At 35.1% G+C, this 23443-nt stretch overlaps 1 protein-coding gene across 1 annotated transcript in view; it reads right to left on the bottom strand.

Moving 5' to 3' along the window:
* Positions 1–311: 311 nt before the first annotated feature.
* CSMD1 (CUB and Sushi multiple domains 1) overlaps positions 312–23443 on the bottom strand; it is a 1184580-nt gene continuing 1161448 nt past the window's right edge. The window contains exons 63-70 of the mRNA XM_082756691.1: positions 21979–22090; positions 20703–20882; positions 15826–15870; positions 12836–12997; positions 11681–11793; positions 10602–10689; positions 3954–4086; positions 312–684 (exon numbers count right to left, since the gene is read on the bottom strand). Coding sequence (XP_082612817.1) covers positions 525–684; positions 3954–4086; positions 10602–10689; positions 11681–11793; positions 12836–12997; positions 15826–15870; positions 20703–20882; positions 21979–22090 — 993 coding nt within the window. The 3' untranslated portion in view covers positions 312–524. The remainder of the gene's footprint in view (positions 685–3953; positions 4087–10601; positions 10690–11680; positions 11794–12835; positions 12998–15825; positions 15871–20702; positions 20883–21978; positions 22091–23443) is intronic.

Here is a 23443-nt window from a genome sequence, read left to right as displayed (position 1 = left end):
GAGATACACTGTAAGTTTTTTTACTTTTAGCAAGATTTCAATGGTAAAGCATTTTCAGGTGTATGCAACCTTGAGGAAGGTTGTCTTCTCCTTCAAGAGAGCTTTATTTCTTCAAATATTCCTGTACTTGGGGATAATCTGTGGTGCTTTCATTTGTCACAGTACTCAAGTGCCCAGAAGAATGAATTGAAAGGCATCCAGCCACATACAAATATGAAAGTCTGAGGCATTAAATATGACTAATTGGCATGTCTTGGCAGTCTTCCTTAAAGTGTGCCTTGATTTGAAGCAGATGCAGCCAGGCATTTTAATCCAACTTCAGATGAAAAAATATTCTTTGTCTGATCCCCAGAAGACTGACACATTTTTACCAGAAAATTTAGCTGCATGTAGGCTGACAGAAGATGTTAAAGATTACAGCAGCAAAGCCAAGAGAAGAAGGGAAACTGGTATATGGCACCAAAGGAATTACTGCTTGTCCATCAGAGGTATGGCTATGAATCAGTCATATCGGGCACTGAAGGCTATACCACTGTACAAACTGTGTTCAGAGTCGTATCAAACCTCACAGCCTTTGCCTCTGTGGGTTTTAAGTTTGTGTCATACATAGGATTTTCAAATGAAGCCTGTCCATTGCTGTTTTCATGTCCAGCATATCCATTGTACTGTACTTTTGGTCTTGTTCTGGAAAAAAAGGCAGGAAATGGACATTAGTAAACATTACAAATAAAAATTCTACAAATATCACAAGTTTTATGTTCAAAGTTCCTGTCTACACAAGCTGCATAACTGTCTAACGCAGATAAATGGAAATCCATAAAGGATGTTGCAGGGACTTAAAAAGTAAGAGAAATCTGTCTGAAAGTTGCTTTTACAGCATGAAAAGAAGAACACAAATTCTTAATTGGCAAATCGATACTACAAAGCATGAAAACAATATAGGCATAATAGAGGTATAAATATTCCCTATGTAAAATCTGTCAAAATTATGACAACTTTATAGCCTGTTGTTAGTGGCCAAATTGGCAGCCAAAACTAAAGCAATGCACAGCAAAAGTACAAACAAAATACTTTGAAAACTAATAATATTTATAACACGTTATGTCAGTAGTAACAATTATGATATTTTCTGATGACATTTTCATTTTTAGATTGCTATACTCTGGCCATAAAAGAATTCTTGCATTGAGTGGAAACACTTATTCCAGCTTTACTAAATTAACAGCTTACCAAATTACAAATATATGTAATGGTCTTTCCAAAGTATTGGTTTTAATTTGAAAAGTTCAATGGCATCTTTAATTGATAAATTTAATTATATCACAGTCAATGCATACTAATTAACTTTCCTAGAGATATGGGATTTTATCCACACTCATTTTTACAGTATACCTAGGAACATATAAATATTATTATTGTACTGATATAGATCAATACAAACTGTCAATTTGAAAGACTTGAATAGAGTAGATGACTAGGTGTACCTAGGGACATGTGAGTGAACAGCTCCTAATTCAATTCTTTTCAATTGCATCATGGGTTTTAGATTAGATAAACGCTCACAGACTTTACTGACTTAGATGTTTTCTAGCAGAGATAGTGGGAGCAGTTTAGTAATTTGCTGTTATCAGCAGTTTATTACCATTCCAGAACAGGTGTAACGGGTCTCCGGAACAGTACTAAATGTACTGTCAGTGCAAAGTCAGCCAGCATAGCCTCAATTAAGCAGCTCTGCACTGTGAGTTTCTAGAAAATGGTACACTGTTAGCAGTAGAAATCTTCAGATAAGGGTCAGTAATTTCAGTTATTCCAGATAAATCTGCCACTGCTTGCCTGTATACCTCCATAAATACTTCCTACAATAAACAGTACTAGACACCTTGACAGAGATTTTATATGTCCAGGCATATGTAATCAGATTGACCAAATCCTAGCTAACATTTTCAGAAATTTTGCCACTTGTAGATCAAAGGATACAATGTATTATCTTTCAGGAACCATTCTTGTATTCTGGCTATTACTTTACCACCATGTAGAACATATCAAAATTTCAGGGTTGTTCACATTTTTATGTGAAGTTGTGTTAGAATATATTAAGCCAATAATTAAATGAAAAATAAAACAGAATTTTGCAGACTTCCTGGTATATTCAGTAAAATTATATAATAAAATTAATATTATACTGTATTTTGCAACTTTAAGTCTCTCAGCACCTAAAAGTATTTAAAGAAATAAATAAAGGAGGTCCAGTATAGAATTTTATACTTTCCCTCAGCCATTGAAATAGGGCCAGAAAGTCTGTGAAGGAGAGCAAAATATAGATGCTTAAAAAATGTCAAACAATTTAGCAAAGAATTTCATGGTAAAAATTCAAAAGAGGGTTGCTGAAAAATCAAACTTTTATGAAATTATTCTGTTTTGAATAGCAGATAGGGAAAACTGTCACTGGAAAGACGTCAGTAACAGAAAATGACAACTTACAAATAATTCTTATGCATGCAATTATACCTTTTTCTGAATGTTTTTATTTAAGAAGTAACAGAACATGTTCAGAAATCTTAACATCTAAGTGTAAATAATTAATTATATTTTGATTTTATTTAGAAAGACTGAGATGCCATTTTCTGTCCTGATGCACTCTCTGTCTGCCAGATAGAAGGTATTAAAACTATGAAAAAAAAAAAAAAAAAAAAAAAAAAAGCTTTAACATCACTGGTTCTAATTAGATGTTATTAATCTGGTACAGCAGGAGTATCTGTTTAAAAAAAAAAAAAAAAGTGTACCTATTTGTCACAGTACAGTCCTATTACATTTCATTTAGAGTTTCTCTCCTCTTTCTAAGAGCAATGTGACAGCAATGTTCCCTTTAGGTTCCATCTCTTTACCCTATCTGAAAGCCTGTTTCTTCATGCTGCTAAATAAGCTTCCCCCATTTCAAAGTTGGAGCTATCTGAGCATGCAGATCTGTAGGCACCAGAAAAGCATCTTCCAATAACTTGTTCTGTAGCACAATTCATAGCTTTTCCTGAGCAGTATTTTCAACAAAAGACTGGATTTCATTTCCTGACATGCATCATTTTAAATGGAGCTCACAAATTCAAGCCTCGCTGCAACTTTTTCTTCACAAATCATCTAATGTTGAGGTTGGTAGACAGTCAAGTCTATCACAGGCCAGTGGTGGACTTTATTTTGTCTGTATGTTTTCTTACAATCACAAAATACTCCTGCTATCGTGATTATAGAACAAAGGTTTAAGAGTGTGTTACTAAAATCAGCATTTCTGTTTAACACCATTTTACAAACTGCAAATAACATAAAGCAGTGAATATTGTAACTCAATAGGAAATACAAGAGTTGTCCCAGAAAGCTCTAAACAAGTAATACCTAGAATGAACAAATATTCAAAAAATACATAGATATCAGCTTTTAAATTAAATTTTAGACAAAATGATTGAATTTATTCTATTATCTACTGACATGTAAAAGTTTCTTACAAGCTGAAGTGATGCCAATTCTAGTAGTATCTGCTAGCTTATCCAGCACGTAAGACTACGTAAGTAGTCTCATTTTGGGCTGTTCCCTTAGGGATCTTATAAATTCTTCAGCTTGTATAATTAATACTCATACACATGTTGAAAGAAGTAGCATATATTCAATTTAATAAAGTGTTAAAATGAAAGAGTATAACACATGACCTGAGATTTCAATTAGATAGCCTAACAAACCAAGGTTTATAGGTCTTTGTTCCTTAACACAGTGACTTATTTTTCTAATTGTTCACCATTAATAACTGCTCTGCACTGAACCCCTTTGTAGGAATGCTTTAAAATGTTTGTCTTTCTAGAGCAAAGATACTCTGGAAAGCTTTAGTGTTGTGTTCTTTATTCACTTATGCTTATCAAAATTAAAACAAATAGTGTATTAAGGTAGAAAATAAATTAGATTTACAATACCTGTGTTTGTAGAGGTAAAATGCAAACCCTGATAATATTAGAGCAAAGAAAGGGACAAGGATGGCAGCTGCAACAGAACTGCTGTTTGTACCATAGTAGTGATTTGAAAGGTCTGTGTCTGCACTTAAGGGACCTGAAATGAAACAAAAACGGGCAGAAATAAAAATTCCAGGCCATCTACCTCACAATTATCTTTTTTATTCTATTTTTGTCTATATCTGTTGAATGAAAGAAATTGTTTTGATAATATCATTCTATTTAAAAACATGAAGTAAACAGCATGCAGTATCATAGCACAGATCTTGTTAATACCACTTAATAATGTGTCATTAAAAACTATCAAAATGCTTTGAAAACAGTATTCAGTAGGTAAAATAATCCTTATTTCAGTTAAATATCATAATTATGAAATGTACCTGTCAAGAGTCACTAGCTGAATAAAATTAAGCCCTACACCTTCTACTATAAAAGATTAACACTGTAAAAATTATTCTATGGCTGCACCTTTAATATTCAGCTTAGAAATGACAAGCAATGAGTGACTATACCAAACATGAAAAAGGATGGGAGAACTGAGGTAACACAGTGCTTTTTGCTAGGTTCAATACACTCTTGTGCCTGTGCACCTCTGTGCATGTTCTTGCTGCTTCACAATTTTCTTTAAGGGTTTAGAGCTTCCAGCGGCTGCTTTTGCACTGGAATAAAATTCATGTGCAGAGAATGCAAAGGCAGTCGCCTGTGGCATGGCCTCTTTGGGTTCCTGTTGTGGACAAGCAGATAAACAGGACTGAAAGGCATTTTTTGGAACCCACTTTTCCATCAGGATAGAGAGACTTTTTCAGATTTGTTAAATAGGTCCCCAACAGACAACTACAATTGTGAAGGTTGAAAAGTAATTTTACAATTAAAGCAGAGTCAATTTCTTCTCACCATAACAAACTTACAGCTCTTCAGTGGAATAAGTTTAAGCCATACTGAGATGTTATTCAAAGAGATTAGACCAGAGCCAAGGTAAATTACTGTACAGACAAGGCTGGGACAGATATCTGGATTTGCTCTTCTGTGAGCAAATTGTTGGTGATGCTAGTAGAGTAGAATAGGAAACACCAGTGCCCAGAAATGCTCTTACCCAACAGTATGCACTGTCTCAAACACCATGATTCCCTCATTGATGGCAGCAGCAGCATCAGTCTTTTTAGGATTCTGGCCCAGATCAGCCACATAGCAGACACACAGCCACTGTGCTGCTTCTAACATTCTACTGTCATAGCTAAGTAAGATGACAATCTAAGAAAGAAACAAGCAATTCTCCTATAATTTCTTGTGGTTCAAGCTCAATTGGAAAGAAGAATGAGCTAAGGTTTTGTTCCATTAGATATTTTTAAAACTTAGATATTTCATCTGCTAATATTCTAATACATTCTGCACAATTAAACTTAAAAAAATTATGAAATCTAGAAGTAATCAAGTTCCCCTTGAAATTAAAGCATCCTCCCTAGGAATTTCAGAATCATCAGTTTTGATCACTAAACATGAAAAAAATTAATATTTTTCACTGCCTTCTGTTACGTTCTCAAAGCTATCATCATGTTGCATGTAGTAGTCATACTTTAATGTATAAGTAGCTGTAAAAATTGAAAATATCTAATCAGAATTCAACTAAAAGAAAACAGTTTGAAATTCATTATAAGTAATTGTATGTATGTACATAGTCTGTATGAACAGACTATGGGATTGTTTAAAAATATATACTTTTTTAAATTGAACATTTAAAACTAGACTAATTTAGATAATTTAAGTAAATGTGTTTGATAACACATTATAACACTTATATTGGAAGTACCTGAATTTTCAATATTTCCACAGTTTATGAAGTACTGCATTTAAAATAACCAATCCTGAAACTTTTAAATAAAATTTGCAACCTTCAATTGGCATTGGCAGTGTTGATCAGATCATGTGGTGTGTTTTTCATTATGGAAACTTTGTTCCAATTCTGGAGAATTTAAATTTTATTCATGTACAATACTTGGTCTCATGTACTTATTACAATAATTTTCACAGTTATTTGTGATTAAACATATCCTGATGTGAACTTTGTATTTCTCCTGACAGTGTTATTGTGATAAGAAATGGGAAGGCCTATTGTAATGCTCTAATTTAGGTACTGATTGCTACCACAGCTAAAACTAGAAACATATATTGCTTTGCTTACAGCCAAGAGAAAATTAATGCAGAAAATAGTTGAGTTTTCTTTTAATTAAGAAGACATACTTTGTCACCAGGAAACATTATTCAATCAAGAGATATTCTGTAAGATTATAAATGTCTTTTAATCATTTCACAGAATGACAGGAGTTTCTTTAGCCTCCTAAAAACAGCAGCAGTCAGGTAAAGTTCAGATTTTGATATCATACAATGAAGTCCTTACCATGCAAGCTGTTACTCATTTATGTGTACTAGAAAAAAATATTTTTGTAAGAAAATACTCATTACGATCCTTTACTTATTGTTATTTAGAACTTTCAAATGCTTTTTCTGTGTAACCCTCAGCTACAGGTTTCTGCTGTCTGCCATCACTACAACATGGCTTTGATCACTACAACATGGCTCACTAACTAAGAAAACAGCTCTTGAAGTGTGAGAGTGTGACAGCTAAAGCCATGCAAGATAAGAAAAGTAGAATTACAATTAGAAGAGCTATATCTGAGACAAAGATGGCTAGCAGCTCAAGGATTAAAGAGAATAAAATGCTGACATGGAAAGCAACTCACTGCCCTTGAGGGTAAACTTGTTCCAAGGAGAAACAGAGACTGTCTTCACCTAGCTGATAACTGTTGAACAGCAGACTTCTTTGGTACTTTGTTGGGTGTGAGGAGCATATTAATATATAGTTTCATAGTTAATTAGTCTTAGCTATTTTTTTGTGCATTTGCTAATGTATAACTGTTATGTATTCTCAAATTCTGAGTATCCTGTTTAGATGTAGAGTCTTATTGTGAATTTTGAAAGTTGTGCAAAGTGATATGGAAAGGAAGGGTAACACCTTTATAGAGTGAAATTTCAAATCCACATCTTCTCTAATGATGTTCAGTGATCATAGACTATTTTCAAGAAATGAAATTCACACCCATTGATCTAATATATTACAGATAAATTAATTATTCATATTGCATATTACTTGTCAACATTTGTTAGCTCAATCTAAACAAGCTAAAAAGTACTTGGAAGAAACTTTGAAATGACATGGATGAAGGGACTGAGTGCTCCCTTAGTAATGCAGATGATACCAAGTTAGGTGGGGCTGCTGATCTGCTAGGAAAGCTTTGCAGAGGGAGCTGGATAGGCTGGATCTATGGGCCACATCCAATTCCATGACATTCTACAGGGCTATCTGCTGGGTCTTGCACTTGGGTCACAACAACCCCATGCAGCTTTATGGGCTTGGTAAAGAGTGGCTGGAAAGCTGCCTGGCAGAAAAAGACCCATGGGTACTGGTTGATAGCTGGTTGAATATGAGCCAGCAGTGTGCTCAGGTGATCAAGAGGGCCAACAGCATCCTGGCCTACATCTAAAACAGTGTGGCCATCACAACTAGGGAAGAAATTGTTCCCTTTCTACATAGCGCTGGTAAGACTTGAATGCTGTATTCAGTTTGGGGCCTCTCATTACAAAAAAGATATTGAGTTGCTTGAGTGTGTGCAGAGAAGAGCAACAAAGCTGGTGAAGGGACTAGAAGACAAGACTTGTGAGGAGCACTGATGGAACTGGGGTTGTTTAGTCTGGAAAAGAGGAGGCTGAGGGAAGACTTCATTGCTCTCTAACAGTACCTGAAAGGAGGTTGTAGTAAGGAGGATGTTGTTCTCTTTTCTCATGTGGCAATTGATAGGACGTGAGGCAATGGTCTCAAGTTGTGCCAGAGGAAGTTTACACTGGATATTATTAAGAATTTCTTTCTGGAGAAGGGTGATCAGAGCAAAGGTAGAGTCCCTATTCCCTACGTATTTAAGAGATGTGTGGATGTGGCACTAAGGAACATGGTTTAGTGATGAGACTCAGTAGGTGAGGTTGATGGTTGAAATTGATGATCCTGAAGGTCTTTTACAACCTAGACAATTCTAAGATTCTATGATAATCCTAATTGGAATGAACAAGGCCAAGATTTTAGAACATCAATCTTCTAGAACTCTAGAGGTGACGCACAGGCACTTGGCAGTTACAGAAGCAGAAACCAGCAGCAGTCTTTATAGGCCAGGATTTTAGAACATAAAAAATCAAATAAAAAGCCCACCATATTGATGTTTTATTTGGCAAAACAGGTTAAGTCATTTAATGTTGGAACTTAGGCATTTTAAGCAGGCTCAGATATAGTTCTAGTTCTGTTGGTAGACTGATAACAGAAATATCTTTGCCTTTTAGGTTATTCTCTAAAGCTACAAGCAAATAGAATTGCTTCTGAAAGAGGATAAACAGTACTTAGAAACTAAAGTTCTTTCAATTTTCATGTCATAAAGTTCTAAGACTGAGCCTATCCACTGAGCCTAGTCTTCCTCTAGTATTGTGTGATAAGGAAACCTTCATCAAACACATTGGACTTTCACATTCAACCAAGTATTTCTTGGCAAATGCTGTTCTTTTAAGTATGCTTTCAGGTGACAAATTTCATATTACATTATTTATGCAACAGTGCCTGCATATTTTATGCATACTTATGGCTTAGTGTAAAGGCAGCAAATAGTTTAACTTCCGGAAGAAATTGAAATATTATAAGTCTTCAGCTGGAGAACAGATGAGATCATTACCTCAGCAGAATATTCATGAACATAATAAATTAAAAACAAAACCAAACCAAACCAAACACACACACACACCACACACCAAAAAAAAAAAAAAAAAAGTTATCATTGAATTTGAGAGCTTATGGACAAATGTTACGACCTTTACTGACCTGAAATTTGCTGTTTTGTTTTAGCTATTGGTTTTTCAGTGTAGAATCTATAGACAATCAGTGCCTATTTAATTAGCATATAAAGAAATCCATTATCCTTTAATGGAGAGTATCTGCAATTACAGAAATCTCACTTCTGAGATGTCAAAGATGAAAAGAATCCCTCAGCATAGGAATACATGTAACAGTAACACTACAGCTCCTTACTAGCCTTTGGAAAATACAAACTGAGCTCTCATATTACAACTCTCAGCAGTGATACATTTTCTACCATCACAGAATACAGCTATCAGAGAATACTGTAACTGCTGAATTGTCATTCTGCTTGTTCTTCCTTTATCTCCATGATTTCAATGCTAAAACAAATGGCTCCAAACTTTTCTTAGGTAGCTGGAGAAGTAGTGATATCTTTTCTGGCCAGGGTCAAGTAAAAAGAAAAAGAAAAAAACAAAACAAAATCCAACAACCCATATCCCCACTGTTTTGAGATAGAAAAAAAAAATCAGTCATAGAGTATCAAAGCCTATTAAATAAGATGCATGCTTGAGCAAATCTTGGTGCTCTATTTTTACAGTGTGCTTGTTAAAATCAGAAAGAAAAAGTAGCTTAGACATTATGATGATAAGGATTATACCAAAACACAGGCAGACAGATAATCTGTCACACATAAGAGTTTACTCTTAAGACTGAAATAATATTCAGCTTCAAAAACTGGCAGTTCTTAGGCTGAGAAACTGAAGAGTAAGATCTTTTCCCCTTGTGATTAAACGTATATATAGCACTTTAAGAGGTGGCCAACATGAGCAAATCCTTAGGGTAACTGATATCACAGCAGTTAATAGAGTGTAGAAATACAAGGGAGTTTTGGCAGAACTGTAAAAGGCATTGGGTACAGTACCAATGAAGTTAATGGAACTGAGGCAATTTATAAAATGTAGATACTCTCTGCTATTGACATACTAGCTGGGCTGTCTCTCCATGCAAGCCCAGTACTTTGCTGTGTATATACTACGCTGTAAACATCATATTCCAGGATCAGGAAATGCAAATGTCCATGTCTGGTATTTTTCAAAACTATTTAATAAGCAAATATTTCATGAGTAAATACTTAAGTAGCTTTTATGACAAAATTATTTTTTAAGTAAAAATAACTAGTTTATCAGCAGCTGCTGGAGTAGTGTTTGAATATATACCTCAGTCATACATTTCATATTTTTGACGGTGAAGTGGAATTCTGTCTAAATACATACATATTCTGAAAAGTACCCCCACCAGAAATAAGCAGTTTCCTAATGAATGTTAAAATCAGTGTCAAATCTTCCCTTTTAATTTCCTTTGTGATTCTGATTGCAATTTATACATTTGAGCAGAAAAAGGCTTTGCATTGTGTGACATGCATTATTTTTTTTTTATTATATAAAGTGTACACAGAAAAGGAATCAGTTGCAATGGCTCTTTAGGAACATTCTGTATTCATTTCATTAGGTAGCTATGCTACAAAAGATGAGATAGTAACATATTAAGCAGAATGAACTTGGTATTTGAACTGCAGATTTAAAATATGCACTGTATATTTTATAATAGCAATGGCATGAAATAAACATGCTTGCTTCAGCTAGAAAGCTGATGGGAGTCATTTGTTGAACTGGCTCTTGCAAAACCCCCAAATATATATCCTAAAGCTCTATGAATGCATTTACCTTGTCTTTGGAGCATAAATTTTCCAAAGTCTTTTCCATGTATGTCACCTTGATAGGTGAAAACACCTCTTTCAAGCCCTGATGACACCTAGAGTAGGTTGAGGAAGAAGAAAACATAAAATTTATTTCTGATATAAATAAATAAGAATACTTAACCCTTTTTTCTGATTTAGTTATATGAAGTTTTTACAGATATATTTTTTTCACTTCCTTAGTGATTATGTTTATAGAACATTAATCATTGAAAGTTTGCATCACTGTTACAATTTTAAAATAACACTTGGAATGACTTTAAAACATCTGATGTAAATGCTGGGTTTGAACATTCTTTAATTGATATTTACAGATTTTGTTAAATGTACAGATGAAGCTGTCAGTCTTTAAAATATTTCCCATAGACAGCATCCTGAGGCACAAAAGAAAACCGCAAAGAGGAAAATAACTCTTTTTCTTCAAGATTAAATCACAACTCTAAGAATCAACGTTTAAGAAATATTGAGACAATAAAAAAAAATCCTTCAGGTGAAAATTCTAAGTCAAATAAAATAGTCTGTTAAGGTACTACATATTTACTCTTCTTTATGCTGAAAAATTATTGTGTAAATAGTTTTCCTGAGATTGACTGAATATGTGCCAAACCTATACTACTTCTCAATATAGGAAAACAGCTGCTATTTCTAATGCAATATTGTTCATTCTCACTTTCTGTGAAGAACTTCCCTTATGTATCCCTTCTTAAGGTGAGAGTTCTTTTAACTTTTAATTTTTCTGACAGTGAACTATTTAACAAACAAATAAAGGTAAAATTCCCACTCACGTATAACTACACAAGGCAAAAACATAGCATAATATGCTGATTCACTCCACTTTCCACTTAGTAAGCTAAAAATGCTAATGGGAGTGTGGGAGATAGAAGATTATATACATAATTCGGAAAAGAAAAATAATGTGGTTTCTACACTGACACCTACTGTGCTGTATTCAATATTTATAATACAAAAAATGTTTAGAGTTATATAGGAAATCACAAATTACTTTAAAATTTAAACTCAGCAAGATATAGTAATCTGGTTACTTACATAACCATCTAGTGCCCAGTTGTCATTTTCAAACTTGCTTACAAAAATATCACTTTGTCCTTTAATCTGAAAAATTTTCAATAGCAAATGGGCTTCTTCTTTCTTGTAAACACCTATTAATATAAACGACACATGCCTTTTAAACAATTTTTGAACTATTTTATTCAAATATCATTTCAAAGCCAAGTACATTGCTTTAGAAGTAAAATATTTTGTAAAGAACATGTAAGAACATAATTTTAAAACTTGGATAAAATAAGAGTTTACATTGCTGTAATAACAGGATCTAATTTCATTTATCTTTTGCCCTTTGTCCATACTATAATTGGTAACAAAATGCAAAGATGTTTTTATACTGTTAGATTTTATACATAAATGACCATGAATATCTGTCTTTTCATGCACTATTTCAGTAATTCTGAATACACAGAGAATTACTTCCCTGCTAAGATAAAATTGTCAGTTAGAACTGGAAAAATTTGGATTTTACTGACAACACAACGTTATATTACTCCAGTAAATAACAGTGCTTAAGTGAAAGAAAATCTGCTGTAAGGTAGCCATGTCAAATATAACTATGATCAGAGACTAGATCAGAACATCACGGTGTCAGATTTGAAGAAAGGAATATACAATGTTGATTAAAAGGTATGCATAATTTACTACATACTATTGTATGTCATGCCATTATCAAGACCATATTGTTTTAAAGCAGATATTGTTTAAAGCAGATCATTGTTGAATAATGGATCTTTTCAGTGTTACAGTTCTTAAAATGCTACATACACTTTGCATATCACAGAATCACCTGTGAGTTTAAAAGGTCAATGCTACCCACCAGTCTGAGATTAATAAAAACAAACAAAAAATGAACAAACAAAAAACAACCAATGTAAATGTAATGGAAATGAAATGAATAGGAATGAAATTGAAATGTAATGGGAAAAATAGGTGGGTAACTACATAAAAATAACTGAAATACATGGTAAAGTGACTGTTAGCACCTTCCCTTTTGGAAAATAAGCAGAAAAAGGTTTTTTAGTGAAAACAAAGTTTTTTGCTTCCTGTTCAAGAGAAAATAAAACAAAACTGATCAAGAGAAAAACAAACAAATGAAAAAAGGACAGATTTTATAACATTGAATTCTGAGCCTACCTGATAGTTTGAGTTGTATGTTGGATGCTTCAGTGAATGTAGCATTTACTTTGCTGCTTGTAGTATTGAACCAATCAACAGTCAGAGTAGCAGGCTGTCTTTTTCCTAAATATTCATAAAACCCTTTCCACAGTGAATTTATAAAAAATACATCTGAAGGAACTAAAGTGGAAGAATAGAGAAGAGAAGAGAAGAGAAGAGAAGAGAAGAGAAGAGAAGAGAAGAGAAGAGAAGAGAAGAGAAGAGAAGAGAAGAGAAGAGAAGAGAAGAGAAGAGAAGAGAAGAGAAGAGAAGAGAAGAGAAGAGAAGAGAAGAGAAGAAAATTACAACAAAGTAGCAATCTTTCTAGACACTTACATTCTTCAGTTTCTCTGTCACAGCATCATTCTGCTATTCTAAGGAGGTATTACAGTAAAAAATTAACAATTGTTAGAACAATATATCTAATGATCTTTCAACACAATTGCCTATCCTATATCATACCTGTCCATCACAATATGTTTTTAAATAACCTCACACTTCATAGCTTGAGTGCTTCAGTCAATGTCCCAAAGACTATGAAAAATGATGGACTCTACCCTTAAAGACCCGTAGCTTTAGGATATGATGAAGAAGGGGGAAGAATATTTTCAAGTCAGGGATTCCTGGAAGGAGACACTCTTAGGCCACTCTACTTGTTTCATGAACAAAACAGCGCTGTGTATAACATTCTACTGTTTTCACTGAATTCCAGATACAGCTTAGCACAAGTTTTTATCTGTCTTTTCTCCACACCTTTTCTCCATGCATTATTGCTTAAATTTCAATTGGGATCTCACAATACTTAAAGATAATATATTTCCTGAGAACATATTAATTTTGTAAAGTATCTTGTAGACTCTTTTTTTTTTTTTCCTAGATATTTCTCATTGCTTTCCTACAATAGTTACTTACAGTAAATTTGAAATCTGATATTTAAAAAATGTTAAAATTATTTTTATTGGTCTTTTATTTGCTGTTAATTAAAATGTATCTGAATTTATCCCTGTGAAGGTGAACATCTAGTATTACTTGTTACAGTTCTGACAGGTTAGTACCTGTTATAAGACTGTTATAAAGGAGCTGACACCACACTTCTGTTTCCACATTTAACATCTTCAATGTCTAGTATCTTTGACTATTTTAACTGCCCATAATAGGTGTTAATCTTTGTCCCATAGAAGCTGCTGAGGCATCTTAGTGGCTCTGACTCAATTCTGTCCAGCCCTTACAATGTCCGCCTTTCCCACACAATATAGAAATGTAGAATTAGTAAAATTAACTTTGTGGTTATTATATGAACTCTACACCAACTGCAGATTATCCTCCAAACATAAGGAATGGGAAAATCCATAGCTACTAATTAAAACAGCTTCCTAACAATTTTTGCAAAGGCTATACAAAGCGGTGAGAAACATAGGAATCATACACAATATTATAGTTGCTAAATACATACATGGGTATTGTGAGAACTCATTATTTGCAATTTATATTCTATTACAATTTACAGTACTGTTAAAATGGTATTACTATTTCTTATAAAAACTATAACTAGAAAAAATAGTAATTTAATAAACAATATCATTTCTATTCAGACATCTGAAGATTGAAAATGACAACATTAATTTATTCTGTTACAAAAATTGTAGTTGACAAATAGTAGTTTCATCCCATAAAATATAGATAGCAATAAATAAAATTCTACCAAAACACAAGATAACAAGGTAAAGAAAATGCTCCAAAATACAGTATTCTATACTTAACAGAATTCACAATTTTAAAAGACATAATAACAGTGCAGACTTGTTTTTTTAAAAAAATAGTTTAAAAAAAAAATATTTTAAAAAAATGCTTTTGTTAATTACTGACTTTTATTACACAGATTCAATTCTCTAATCACCATTATTTGTATGATCAATTAATTATTTATCAAAATTGGTCATAAGGGACATGATATGGTGTGAACTAACACTGATGCTCTGCATAGTGAATGTATTTGACTTGGTCTATAATTTAATTTGGCATTGAACTTCAAAACCTATGTGGTATCAGATTAATGCATACCTTAGCAGTGTGGTGATGAGAATCCTATAATAAATTAAGATGGTATATTAATTATAATGAATGCACATTACCCCCTGAATTGCTGCAAGTCTACAGAAGTGATGTATTTGAAAAGAACTCATTTCAGATTTCACCTGACACGCTCACTAATAATATCACTAGGAAGGTTAATTATTAGCAGAAATACCTTTTTATCCCGTCTATTCTACAGAGTCCTTCCATGAATTGCTGTGACTGTTAAACATTCATCTTGTTTTCCCTGACATTTGCTAAAATTCAGAATATACAGTTGCAAGCTAATTTATTTGGTAAAAAATCTGCTTATAGTTAAATTGGTAAAAAACAATAGGTCTCTTCTTCTAAAAATGACTGAACATGAAAAGATCTACAAAAAGGAATTATCAGAGGTATTTCAATATTTTTTCAATATTTTGTCAGTGGCAGGAGGACAAAGTTGACTGCACACATATGGCCCATACCATTTGGGAAAACCTGACTTAGAATACCTATGAAATGAAGGTCAAGAAAAATGTAAAAGACAGAACTTTGAATCCAACCCTTAAAATTGTAGTCTATGCTCATAAGGCTCTCCATTATAGCAATCTCTCTGATATAAAACTCCTTCAAATCTACTTCTTATACATGCTTTATGCTTTTGGCTTGACAATTTTTTTTGTGCGGTTCACAGAATTAGTATTGTAGAAACTATTAAAATTTTGTTTTGGAAATAAATTCATAGAGTAGGTTTAACATGGTACTTATCATGAGTGACTTCAACATTTATATTCCTTTGAAATTAGTTATAAAATACCTAAGTTAAATACTGGTAATAGTTTTATCATCCATAGCAACCTAAGGTGTGAATCAGTTTAATTTATTTAAATCTAAAACTCTTCTTGTATACAAACCTGGAGTTTTAGTTATTGTTTCATTAACTTCTCTGACTCCTTTACCTACAAGTAAAAAGACAAATTATCATTTTCATGAACATATTTGATATTTTTTAATAGAATGTTAAAACAATGCCTGATTGTTGCAATTATCCCTTATCCAATAAAGTTATATTTAAAACAGAAATAACTGAAGTCTTGAATACTTTACATGTTCAAACCTTTACACTTAAATGAAAGCCATCAGAAAATAATTTAGGAAAACAACATTTTTAGTGTGAAAAGTTGTCTGGTTAGCCAATTATTTTATACACTTAGGCCTATAATTTTATATCAGTGCTATAAAAGAGAGCCTTATAGGGGGGACAAATACTGTATATAATTACTCATAATATATTAAATATAATTAAAACTGTGTTAATAAAGGTTGATACATTTATGACACAAACCAGCAAAAGCCAGATAGCTAGATTAAAATGACAGTATCAGATATCATGGGAAAGAATCACAACTGGTATATTTTTCTGTACTTCTAGTGCACTCCGCAGAGTTAAATTCTTTGATGGCACCTAAGGTTCTGGCCTCATATTGTTGGTCATTTAAAAAAACAACTCGTGTCTAGTAGTAGATTCTGTCTTGCATGGTTTGTGTTTGGTTTGGTTTGTTGTTTTCTTTTTTTTTGTGTTTTTTCTTTAATAGCAGAAATTCAATGATTAGACTGATTAAGTGCTAAAATAGCATAAAAATGTGAGGTACATAAAAAATCATACCTAAAGACTGCATGCGAAGAAAAATTGTATTAGTTTATAGAAACCTTTTCTGCATTTTCTTAAAAAATCAACAAAAAACATCTATCTTTTATCTCGCTGTATTAATTATATATTACCCCTGAAAAATCATCCTTTATGGATCTACAGTAAGATAATTTTTTATGGGTAGATCATACTTCTCAATGTTGAAACAAAGAAAGTTTAACCATACCTTTAAGAAAAATAAAATACTGTTCAGCCCTCAAATCTATTTAGAGTTCTTTGACACGTTAGAATTAAATGTGTTGCTTGCATCTTTCCCATGTATCTGATTGTTTTTTACTTTGCTCATATTCTAAATGTTTATTGTTGTTGTTGTTTGTTTGTTTGTTTATTTCTATGTATTGGGTATGTATAGCCATGTTTATTCACATGTAAAGGCCAAATTTAGCCCTCACAATTACATACTTAGAGTTATTTTAGCAAAACAATATGAAATTTATATGGCTGTAAATAAAAGTGAAACCTGGTGCAAAGATTTTTTTTAATTTTAAAATATGTTGTTCATTTCTATTTTAGAAGTTTCTCTTAGACAAAAATCACACCTGAATGAATCTAAAAGTCAACTCCTGTGAAATACTTTTCACAGAAAATCATGCATTAAACACTGAACACATTGAAATACTCTTTAAAACTATGCCAAAAAGATTAGGAAGAATACAGTTAAAAGTAATACTTTATATTATTTTTTTTTGTTTGCTTTTAAGGAATAAACTTATGTATGTGTGCCTGTGCATTTACATACATATACTCCTATGTCTTCCTCCATGAGCTCCAGATGCTATGTTTACTTTGACTTTTTAAACTATTGGTAAAAAAAACATTTCATAACATAACGTAACATAAGGTAAAAAACATTTCATAAAGTAAACACTCTTTCTGGGCAGCAAGCTTATTAGCAAAGCTTTGAAGTAGATTTAGTGGGAGAAGAGGATGTACCTCTGAGTAACGGAAAAGAAACAGGGAACAGAAACACTTTAGGAAGCAACAGGAAAATATCTGTGAATTGTCAGAAAGGAATTAGGAAGGGCTACTCTAAAAAGGTGATACAGTCAATATCCCAGCTGAAATGCCTCTACAGTAGTGCACACAGCATAGGAAACGAGCAGGAGGAGTTAGAAGCCACAATGCAATCAGAAAACTATGACCTAATTGCTATAACAGAAACATATTTGGACAAATCACACAACTGGAACACTGCAATCAAGGGAAGGAGATGCAGAGGTGTTGCCCTCTATGTTAAGACATGGATAGATTGCAAAAGAGCTGCCTCTCAGAAACAGCCACAGACAGGTTGAGAGCTTGTGGGTAAAAGTTAAGGACCAGACCAGTAAGATGTCCAGTAAGGACACCTTGTGGTTGGGGTCTACTACAGGCCACCTGACAAAACCTTCTTGTTTCAGCTACAAGAAGCAACATGCTCACAGGCTCTCATCCTGATGGGGGTTTCAACCACCCAGATGTCTGCTAGAAAAGCTACATAGCAGGCCATAAGCAATCTAGCAGACTCCTGGATTGTGTCAAGGATAACTTCCTGGTCCAGGATTACACAAACTAACCAGAGGATAAGTGTTCTTGGACCTAGTGCTCACCAGTGTGGAGGAACTCATTAAAGACTTGGAGATGAGGGGCAGTCTGGGTTGTAGCAACCATGCCTTGGTTGAGTTCATGATCTTGAGGAATGTGGCCTGGCAAAGAGAAATGTCTTTAGAGGTGTTCAAGACCAGGTTAGATGAGACCCTGAGCAACCTGATCTAGTGGGCAGCATCCCTGCCTATGGCAGAGGGGTTGGAACTAGGTGATTTTTGAGGTTCCTTCTAACCCAAGCCACTCTATGGTTCTATGAAAAGTCAAGACCCCAAACTTTCAAAGAGTGAACTTCCAGCTGTTTAAAGACCTGGTGGATGTGATCCCCTGGGATATTGTCCTTAGGGACAGAGGAACTGCTCAGAGCTGGCAGCTCTTTTAGGGTACTGTTCTTAGAGTGGAATAGCTCTCCATCCCCACATGTAAGAAATCAAGCAGGGAAGGCAGAAACCAACATGGCTGAGCAAGAACCTGTTGGTCAAACTGAGGCACAAGAAGGAAATGCACAGTTAGTGGGAGCAAAAACATGTGGCCTAGGAAGAGTACAGAGATGCTGTCAAGACGTGCAGAGATGGGATCAGGAAAGCCAAGGCACAGATGGAATTAAACTTGGCAAGGGATGCAAAGAAAAACAAGAAGGGCTTCTATAGGTGCATTGGCCAGAAAAAAACAAAAGCCAAGGAGAATGTACCCCCTCTGATAAATAAGAAGGGAAAACACAAAACAACAGACATGGGGACGGCTGAGGTAATCAACAACTTATTTGCCACAGTCTTCACTGCCAGTCAGGCTTCCCATGTCTCTTGAGTGGGGGAACAAAGTCCCTTCCAGTGTAAGCAAAGAGCAGGTATAAGACAACCTGATGAAACTGAACAGGTACGAGTCTATAGGTCCCAATGCCATGCATCCCTGGGCCCTGAGGAAACTGGCTGATGTAGTTGCCAAGACATTCTCCCAACACATTTGCAACATCAAGGCAGTCAGGTGAAGTCCCCAGTGACAGGAAAAAAGGAAACATCACTCCCATTTTTACAAAAGGTAGAAAAGACATGGGGGCTATGAACTGGTAAGCGACTGTGGAAGAGATCCTCCTGAAAGCAAGGTTAATACACATGCAAGACAGGGTGATCCAAGACAACTAGCATGGTTTTACCAAAGATAAATCCTGCCTGACCAATCTGGTGGCCTCCTATGATGGAGTGACTGCATCAGTCAATAAGGGAAGATTGACCGATGTCATCTACCTGGACTTCTGTAAGGCTTTGAGATCCTGATCTCTAAGTTGGAGAGAGATGTATTGAAAGGTGGGCCATTTGGTTGATAAGGAATTGGCTTGATGGCTGCAGCCAGAAGAGTTGTGGTCAATGGCTCTATATCCAGGTGGAGGCCAGTGATGAGTGGTGTCCCTCAGGAGTCTGTCTTGGGACCAGTGCTGTTTAGTATCTTTTTCAATGATTTGGAGGAATCTAGTGCACCCTCAAGCAAGTCTGCAGATGTCACAAGCTGAGCTGTGCAGTTGATATTAAAGAAGGAAGAGATGCCATTCAGAGGAACCTGGACAAGCTTGAGTGGGCCCAAGAGAACTGAGTGAGGTTCAACAAGTCCAAGTGCAAGGTGCTGCACCTGGGTCAGGGCAATGACATAAGGACAGACTGGGAGAAGAACTCACCGAGAGCAGCCCTGCAGAGAAGGACTTGGGGGTTCTGGTGGATGAAAAGCTCAACATGAGCCAGCAGTGTATGCTTGCAGCCCAGAAGGCCAACTGCATCCCGGGCTGCATCAACAGAGGAGAGCCAGCAGGGCAAGGGAGGTGATTGCCCCCTCTGCTCTGCCCTTGTGAGGTCCCACTTTGAGTGCTGAGTCCAGCTCTGGGTCCCCCAGCACAGGAAAGATATGGACCTGTTAGAGTGGGTCCAGATGAAGGCCACGAAGATGATCAGAGGGCTGGAGCACTTCTTGTATGAAGAAATACTGAGAGAGCTGTGGATGTTCAGCTTGGAGAAGAGAAGGCTCCCGGGAGACCTCCTTGTGGCTTTTCAGTACTTAAAAGTGGGGTTATAAAAAAAATGGAGTGTGACTTCTTACTTGGACAGATAACAATAGGACAAGAGGAAATGGTTTTAAACTGAAAGAGGGTAGATTTAGGTTAGATGTTAGGAGGAAGTTCTTCACTCAGAGGGTGGTGAGGCACTGGAACAGATTGCCCAGAGAAGTTGTGGATGCCCCATCCCTGGAGGTGTTCAAGGCCATGTTGGATGGGGCCCTGGGCAACCTGATCTAGTGGGTGGCATCTCTGCCCATGGCAGGGGTGTTGGAGCTAGATGGTCTTTGATGTCCCTTCCAACCCAAGCCATTCTAGGATTCTATTATTCTGTTGTGTCATATGCATTTTTAAATAGTAATCGTGAAATATTTGATCCTATTATAGAAAATAAAAATGTCACAGATAACGAAATCTGACCGAGTAGAGGACAATATATCACTCATGTAATGACTTACTTTTACAAATAGGAGATTTTCCTGTCCATTTCATATCTGGTTTACATGTCCGATGTTCTGATCCACCAGCAAGAAAAAATCCTGGCTGACAGGTATACACCAAAGTATATCCTAAAGTAGGAAGATCTATTGCTTTCACATCTACATGTGCCGGTGTCTCTGGCTGCCTACAAGCATGAGCTGCAAAAGGTTTTTAAGAGTTAGAAAAAGTGGTGGCAAACAGTGTCCATAGGATTAGTGTATTAAATTTAAAACAAATGCACGCATGCCAACTTACTCCCTTTTATTCCGTAAGCTTGTACACCTTTTAGAAATGTTACTATACTCTATGTGTATGCTTTTTTAGTGTGGGAAGATGGAAATGATACTATCAGATATTCTTGCGCAAAATTAAATCATGATAGCAAGACTGAAAACTGTTACAATGAAGAGAAGCATGTGCTATTGCATATGTCCTGTGAATTTTTGTACTGTCACAGCTTCAAGCATCACTGCCATTTTAAAGAGTCATGAAAATTAGAGTGGTTACTGTGTTAAATAAATTCATTATAAATTTCAAATGACATAAAAGTTCCATAGGAAGGCTTTATCATAGTACACTGATTATAACAGATACTGTTGCTCAGTAGGCTTCTTCCTCTGTGCTCCAGTGCATTAATTTACAACAATACGAAGTTAATTTTAAATAGGATAAGAATCTAAGGTCATTCTCATTAAATATTTTTAGCTTAGATGAGTGTATTTTAATACAGTAGTTGTTCAACGTCCATAAAGACATAAATGCAGTAATCATTTATATATCCACACATAACCCAGAAAAGCTGAATTTTGTTAAGTTGTTTATAATTTATGATATCTAGCCAACAGAATAGTCCCATGCATATTTCAGGTGCCTGTTCACTAATTATCCAGCATACACACAAAAAAAGTATATTAACTTAAAGCAACTAATGCAGTGGGTTAATGAGGAAAACTTTTCTGAATAAAAATTATTGTATAATAATAATACTATTGTATCATAATACGATAATATTTGTATAAGTATTTCTAATTAAATTGCTGTGAACCTCAAGAAGAAAATATTATCTGAAAAATCTTTCTTCAAAGTAATATTCTGAATACATCTTTGTTCTTAGAATAGAAAGAAAAAAAGAATACAGTTAAATAAATTTGACTTTTTTGTAACATACTATTTACTAAGAATTTACACATGCATCAGCCTGTAGCTCTTTCAAAATTGCACAGCATACAAACTCAGATAAGAAAACAGACTTACGAATACATTCAGACTGTATGCCACTCCAAGTTAAGTTAGCAAGACAAGAACGGGTGGTAGATCCCTGAATATGATAACCTTTCCTGCATCTGAAAAAGACTGTGCTCCCAACCTAAGGATCAAAACAGAATATTAGATGAAAAAGGTATCCATCATCTATAGATAGATATCAAGACTGTGATAAACTAGCAGAGAATTTTTTTTTTCAAAAAGTGTCCTCTGTTTACAGTATTTAAGTTTTTGCATGAGATGAAAATCTCGAGTAACTCATCTTCCATAACCTTATTTGAAAGCAGTATGTTGAAAAATATTGACAAGGCTGTGTGCATGGAAAAGAACAAGACATGCATTTCAGTTTATTACTTTGCTAGTGTAACAGAAACAAACTAAATGACAGAGATGTATCTCTCTGTATATCACTGAATATATTCAATTTAACTTGACGATTAAGTCTGTTTTAAAGGTTTCTCATTGTGTGACTTCATTAAAATTATTTTTAAGGGAAAAAAGGAAAAAAAAAAATGCAAGGAACAGTTGCATCCACAACTAAATTCCAGAAAACTCCAGGTCACAATTCTTTACATTGTATTTGACACTATTAAGTACGTAAGTTTTACTAGAGATGTTCAACTCGCAAAGAAATGGTTTGGAAGCCTTTCTATGGTCAACTGTGATATGACCTTTCCAGAAGAAAAATAACTATGAAAACTCTACTTAGGCATGTTTTGAGGAAAGAAAAGCATGAAATCTGAATAAAAATGTGAAAGTGATGAAGGAAGGCATTTCATAATATAATGGAATTATTGATGGCATTGACAAAAGTAACCAGGATGCTACTGCAGCCCAAGACATTTGAGGATGTGGGGCTGACCAGTAAGACATTGCTCTAGTTTTCCATAAAATACTTTGTCAATACTTATGATAAGGTGAAACAACAACAACAAAAGTTAATATTATCTGTAATTATACAATTTATCAATAAATTAACATCACACAGATAAATGCAAGCAAGCTGCAAAAGTACTAATCAGTGCATAACAGTAAAATAGCTTGCAGGTATATAAATCGCCATTTGCCGAGGCGATCGCCATTTGCCGAGGCGATTGGCCATTTGCCGAGGCAATCGGCTCCGGGGCAGACACGTTCTGCAGTGGAGCGGGGGATCAGGCCAGGCAAGGCTAATTTTTCCGGCATCGAGCCTACTTGAGGGAGCCGCCAGGACCCAGCAGCCCTCGTGAGGGAGGCTGACGAGGCGAAGGCGGAGCCAGCAGCGCCCCCTCCCCAGCTGTTCAAAAGCTGCCCCTAGGGAGCGCGAGCAACCAGGAGCGGGGCAAACAGGGCGGGCAAACAGGGCGTGGCGCATCAGAAGGGAGTGGCACGGCAGTTAGCGTGGCAGTTCCCGCAGGCAGGGCGCGCAGGAAGGGCAGAGCGCTCCCCCTACACACAAACAACACATCCTTAACAA

This window comes from Aythya marila (genome assembly GCF_965140915.1).
Source record: "Aythya marila genome assembly, chromosome: 3".
In the NCBI taxonomy this organism is placed as follows: domain Eukaryota; kingdom Metazoa; phylum Chordata; class Aves; order Anseriformes; family Anatidae; genus Aythya; species Aythya marila.
This window is presented reverse-complemented; position numbering and strand designations above follow the sequence as displayed.